The following is a 6,855-nucleotide window of genomic DNA, read 5'->3' as shown; positions in this document are numbered from 1 at the left end:
GAGGTTAGCCTATTAGCTTCGACTGCAGAGCTAATGCTAAAGCTGTAATAAAGATGACTATTAACATGTTGTATTTTGTTGATTTAATCTACATTTACAAAAATGTACAAACCAGTTTGGGAGTTAGGCATAGAGCTGAAATGATCAGTTGACTAATTGATTAGTTGATTGACAGAAAAAATGAGTGGCAACTACTTTTTTTATAATTCATTAATCGTTAGTCATTTTTCTAACAGGAAACACTATCCCTCTCCAGTCACTCATCACCAGTCACTGATTTGCTGCTTTTCTTTGTCTATTTCAATAATAAACTCAGTGGTGGGAGAAGTACTCAGTACTAAAGTAAAACTAGTGATACCACAATGAAAAAATATTCAATTACAATGAAAGTCCTGCATTCAAAAGCTTATTTTACAATTGTTTTATTATTACATTATTATAATTGTTATGATTATTGCAATTACCTCAACTGTGAATATAAGAATAAACTGAATATTTTGAGGCTTTTGAGGCGCGTTGGTTGCGGGCTTTAAATAGTGTTATGTATTTTCTAACATTTTATAGACAAATGAATCGTTAAAGTGATCAGGTGATTGCGGAAATACTGCAGTAAAACTTTCAAAATAAGTGATCAAGTGAAATAATAACATTTATAAACAGAAATCAGCTAACGCAAACATTCAGTCTGATTATAATACATGTCTGGGTGACTATCAGGCTGCTGTTGAAGGTCAGAGAGAGCAGAATCATCTTGAAAACAGCGGATTATCTTGTAAAGCTGGTTGGATTGTTTATGAAAACAGCGTATGCCTTTATTTTGGCAGCTATGACCGGAAGCGTAGGAGTGATTGTGGCGCGCTTCACGCAGCGGCGGGCTGTGATTGGTTGACTGGCTGTCTCTTCGCTTGTTGTTCAGATCAAGATGGCTGCTGTTGTTCGGGATGGAGAGTGAGCCCGGGCTGTCATCCGAACACAGGCCGAGAAAACGGACTTAAACCCGGACAACGAGCGAACGAATCCTCGCTGGACCCGAAGCCGGTCCGGTTAAACCGACTTTAATTCTCTTCTGAAGGTAAAGACGTTTTTCTTCCTGCCGTTTTTTTAACCGTCAGCATCCTTTTCTGTCATCGATTAACACTGATTGACACTTGTCACGGCGCCGGATCGATCAGAACAAATCAGTGTAACGGTTATAGGTTTGATCGGTTTATATGAATATATGAGAAATAAACGGGTTAATAAGATTATTTGACGGTTAATTTAATTTCCTTTTCCGTGTTTCGGCTGCTCGCTGAATGAGTGAATGTGTGACAGCATGAAGGTTATTCGGGTTATTGATATAATATCAGTTATATAATGTTTTCCTGATACACAGTGAGCGATATGTGCTAAAACAACAATAACCGACCCGGTAATTACATTTGATAAGGTCGTTAACGTTAATAACGGACAGGGCGTGGCTTAACGGTAAGGTCATTTATATTCAAGCAGCGGACGAGCTGAGTTCAACCTGAAGAAGTTAATAAATAACAATTTATTACAGAGAAATCAGCGTCTGAATAATGCAGCACTCTGTTTATATAACTATATATATATATTTTATATATATATCAGAGCTGGAGTCATTCATTGATTAGTTGCCAATAATTTTGATAAGTGATTCATCGTTATTATTATTATTATTATTATTTATTCTCTGATTCCAGCCTCTCGATTTATTTACAGATGTGAATATTTTCCTCTGTGACAGTAAACTGAATATCTTATCATTGGTCATTTTATGGACCAAACAACTAATTGATTAATGGAGAAAATAATCGGTGATTAAAAGCTCTGATTTATATATATATCTGCACAAAATGTGCAAAAATTATTGAGTAAATTCAAAATTTTAAATATGATTCAATATTCTTGACTGTAATTATTTTGATAATCAATTATTTAACTAGTTGTTTAAGTAAATTGTGTAAAACTTAGTTTCAACTGTCTGAACTGTGATTATTTGTGATAATAAACTTCATATTTTTAGATCATTTGAACAAAACGAGACATTTGAACACGTCAGCTGTGATGTGCATTTTTAATATTTTCCACATTTTATGGATCAAATAGAATATAGCCTAATAATAATAGAAAATAATAAACAAATGAAAAGATCATGAAAATAATTGTTAGCTGATATAATCTTATTTTAAAAGTATCAAATTATCATCAAATCAGAGTTATATTGGAATAATATTAACAACGGAGGCATATGATGAAATATTCTTCACAATTAGAAATTACTGTAACTGTAACTATTTAATTATAAATCAATTGTTTAAGCAAAAAAATCAGTTTCAAACTTGTTAAATGTGAATATTTGTGTCTGGTCTTCTATGACAGGAAATATAAAATAAATATAAACCAGGAATATTTGTGGGCTGTTATTTAGTTTTTCCCATTTTCTCACATTTTATGGATCAAATGAGAATCGATTAGTTGAGAAAATGATAAACTAATTAAAACATATTGAAAATAATTGTTAGTCGATATAATCAGTGATGAATTTACACATATGACACCAATAATAATGAGCTCTTCTTTTTAAAATGAATAAATAACATTATACTATAATAAGATAATATTTAACATACATAACATAATAACATAATAGTCTCTGACAGTCAACATCAATATTATTAATTAGATTCATATATTTATACATTTATCAAACTGAATGAAGAATGAGGTTAATCACAGATTTATTAAAGTAACTGTTATTATTATATTATTATTATATTATTATTATATTATAGATATGATGTCAGTTTACTGTAAAGTCACCAGTGTCTGCTGGTGAAACATGAACTATAATTAATTCCATCAAACAGCTCGTTAATACGTCCTGATCATTAATATGATCATTAATATGATCATTAATATGATCATTAATATGATCAATGATGAAGATGATAACAGCTGTTTGTGATGATGTCAACATTAATCTTTAGTTTCTAATCTGACTGTGAATAAACTGTCGACGCCCAGTAAACACTGTTTCATGCTGCTGAAGTCGTCATGACAACAGAAACACAAAGGCTGTGGATGAACTGTATGATGGGATGTTCAGGGACGCTACAGAGAGTCGGAGCTGGAACAATCATGTTAGTTTATTATCATTTAATCTGCAGATTATTTTCTCTCTTTAATCGTTTGGTCTATAAAATGTCAGAAAACGGTGAAAAATGTTGATCTTTGTTTCCCAAAGTCCAAGACGACGTCTTCAAATGTCACAAAGAGACTAAAGACAGAAAATATTCACAGTTAACAAACTGCAATCAGAGAAGTTTTGGCATTTTTCCTTAAAAGATGACTATTGAAAGGATTATTTGATATTTGATGATGAAAACAGTTTAATTTTCTGTCCATCGATGAATCAGTTAATTGATGAATCAGTTAATTGATGAATGGTTGCAGCTCTACATGGAAGCTGGTCTGACTGGACGTGTCTTCATTAAAATGAAAACACTAAATGCGTCCAGTCTGATTAACAAACATTAACGAGGTTCTCCCGTGTGCTGATTGGACGATCTCGCTGTCAATCAGCTGATCAATAGTCCTGATCCATCTGAGTAAAATGAGTCTCTTTACTGTCACTGCTCAGTTTAATGAAGGAGATGAAAGTGTGAGTCTGGTTTATCAGTTCTGCAGGATTTGCAGACGTTTCTTTGAAATAAGTTGGTTTCACATCTTTGAGTTTCCTCTTGAAGCTGCGTTCAGGTCCTCGTATCTGCTGCCGCCAGACGTCAGTCAGCACATTTATCTCCAGACTGCAGCGCCGATAAATAAATGTTAAACAGGAAGCTTCATACTGACGCTGCTTTATTCTCTAATGCATCACATATAGAAGAGCTGTCAGCGCCTCCTACAGGCTGCACAGTTTATTACACACACTATATGATCAAACATACTGATGATTTATACATATTTATACATATTTATAGATATTTATAGATATTCTGTTCAGTGAGGATAGATAATCCTCAGTTCTGTGTTGTATAACAGATCAATATTTAATGACATCAGATGAGTTCTAATCCCAGTTACAGATTATAACTGTGAGGATTTTTACACATTTAATGCAGATTTTATTTTCAAAAGTAGAAACAATAAACACAACGTTACAGTTCAACAACGTCTCTGATTGTCTGCATGTTGTGTTTCACTCTGTGGGTTAAATGAACTCTGACAGCTTCAGTCCAAACACACAGAAACACATGAAGACTTTGTTTAACGGTTGATTTTACGGAAGCATTTGAAAGCCTCATGATGCCAGTTTCAGGCTGATTAGACACACATGATGCAGATGAACACATGATGCAGATGAACACATGATGCAGATGAACACATGATGCAGGTGAACACATGAACACATGATGCAGATGAACACATGATGCAGATGAGCACATGATACAGATGAACACATGAACACATGATGCAGATGAACATGATGCACATGAACACATGATGCAGATGAACACATGATGCAGGTGAACACATGAACACATGATGCAGATGAACACATGATGCAGATGAGCACATGATACAGATGAACACATGAACACATGATGCAGATGAACATGATGCACATGAACACATGATGCAGGTGAACACATGAACACATGATGCAGGTGAACACATGATGCAGGCGAACACATGAACACATGATGCAGATGAACATGATGCATATGAACACATGATGCAGGTGAACACATGAACACATGATGCACATGAACACATGATGCAGATGAACACATGATGCAGATGAACACATGATGCAGGTGAACACATAAACACATGATGCAGATGAACACATGATGCAGATGAACACATGATACAGATGAGCACATGATACAGATGAACACATGAACACATGATGCAGATGAACATGATGCACATGAACACATGATGCACATGAACACATGATGCAGGTGAACACATGATGCAGGCGAACACATGATGCAGGCGAACACATGAACACATGATGCAGGTGAACACATGATGCATATGAACACATGATGCAGGCGAACACATGAACACATGATGCAGGTGAACACATGATGCAGGCGAACACATGAACACATGATGCAGATGAACATGATGCATATGAACACATGATGCAGGTGAACACATGAACACATGATGCACATGAACACATGATGCAGGTGAACACATGATGCAGATGAACATGATGCAGGTGAACATATGATGCAGGTGAACACATGATGCAGATGAACACATGCAGATGAACACATGATGCAGATGAACACATGCAGATGAACACATGATGCAGGTGAACACATGATGCAGATGAACACATGCAGATGAACACATGATGCAGGTGAACACATGATGCAGATGAACATATGATGCAGGTGAACACATGATGCAGGTGAACACATGATGCAGATGAACACATGCAGGTGAACACATGATGCAGGTGAACATGATGCAGATGAACACATGATGCAGATGAACACATGATGCAGGTGAACACATGATGCAGGTGAACACATGATGCAGGTGAACATGATGCAGATGAACATATGATGCAGGTGAACACATGATGCAGGTGAACATGATGCAGATGAACACATGATGCAGGTGAACATGATGCAGGTGAACACATGATGCAGATGAACACATGATGCAGGTGAACACATGATGCAGGTGTGACTGTTCTACTGTCTCCTGCCTGCAGGAGGCGCAGTGACATCATCAAACATGGACACCACCACCTCCATCAAGATGACCACGCTGGCCATCCAGAACCTGTTCAGCTACGTGGAGGAAGAGAACCTGCCGGCGCTCAAAGCTCACCTGGACCGCTTCAAGGAAGTAGACGGACGCAGCGACGTACGAACTCTTCTTCTGCTGTTTTATTCATTTATACAGTTATAATCTCTGATACATAAAGAACCGTCACACGTCTGATCCTCAGACTCATTTATATGTTTCATATGTTTGTTTGTTTGTTTGTTTGTTTGTTGTTGACAGAACGGTCAGACTCCTCTGATGCTGGCGGCGGAGCAGGGCAGCCTGGAGATCGTCCAGGAGCTCATCAGGAGAGGAGCCAACGTCAACCTGGACGACGTGGTGAGCAAAACAAACAAACAAACGGCTGCTTTAATGTGTTTTTATTCTCTTGTTGTTCTGTTTACAGTTAGTAAACATGTTGTTGTTTATATATTTAAACATATCAGAGTATTTCTGTTTCCTCCGGTGTGTCATTAACATCATTTATTTATCGTCTCCTCGGTGGAATAATTAAAGCTCCTCTCTGAACTCCTTCACCTGAGGGGCTGGGGTTGCTAGGAAACAGGATGGTGCGGCTGTTTCCGTGGTAACAGCGTCTGTGTGTGTGTGTTGTCAGGACTGCTGGTCGGCTCTGATCTCTGCAGCTAAAGAAGGTCACGTGGACGTAGTGAAAGAGCTGCTGGAGAACAGCGCCTACATCGAGCACCGAGACATGGTGAGACACGCCCGCCTGCCGCTAAGACTCCTGGGAAATGTAGTGTGTGTGTGAGAAGTTTTAATTAATAACCTACATCTGGTTCAACAGTGACCGACACAACGAACCTCTGAGTTATGAATCTGAGTCTGTTTATGATGCTCAGTAAACGACATTAACTCAACTGTTGTTTATACGTTACTTTAACGTTTTCTACCGTTTATCTTCTCGTATTGACTCTCTCTCGCTGTGGGATCAGTGTTTTTGAACTTCCTGTGTCGTGTCTCAGGGAGGCTGGACGGCTCTGATGTGGGCGGCTTACAAAGGTCGCGTGGAGGTCACCACGATACTGCTGGAGCACG

At 37.5% G+C, this 6,855-nt stretch overlaps 1 protein-coding gene across 3 annotated transcripts in view; it reads left to right on the top strand.

Annotated features, from left to right (window-relative positions):
• Positions 1-886: 886 nt before the first annotated feature.
• kidins220b (kinase D-interacting substrate 220b) overlaps positions 887-6,855 on the top strand; it is a 28,548-nt gene continuing 22,579 nt past the window's right edge. For all 3 annotated transcript variants that reach the window (XM_044376330.1, XM_044376329.1, XM_044376328.1), the window contains exons 1-5: positions 887-1,072; positions 5,744-5,898; positions 6,040-6,138; positions 6,416-6,514; positions 6,783-6,855. The exon at positions 6,783-6,855 is cut by the window's right edge and continues 26 nt beyond it. In XM_044376330.1, the coding sequence (XP_044232265.1) occupies positions 5,767-5,898; positions 6,040-6,138; positions 6,416-6,514; positions 6,783-6,855 (403 nt within the window). In that variant the 5' untranslated portion in view covers positions 887-1,072; positions 5,744-5,766. The remainder of the gene's footprint in view (positions 1,073-5,743; positions 5,899-6,039; positions 6,139-6,415; positions 6,515-6,782) is intronic.

The sequence above is a fragment of the Thunnus albacares genome, chromosome 16 (genome assembly GCF_914725855.1).
Source record: "Thunnus albacares chromosome 16, fThuAlb1.1, whole genome shotgun sequence".
In the NCBI taxonomy this organism is placed as follows: Eukaryota; Metazoa; Chordata; class Actinopteri; order Scombriformes; family Scombridae; genus Thunnus; species Thunnus albacares.
Note: the sequence above shows the minus strand (reverse complement) of the source record. Positions and strands in the feature narration are given on the sequence as shown.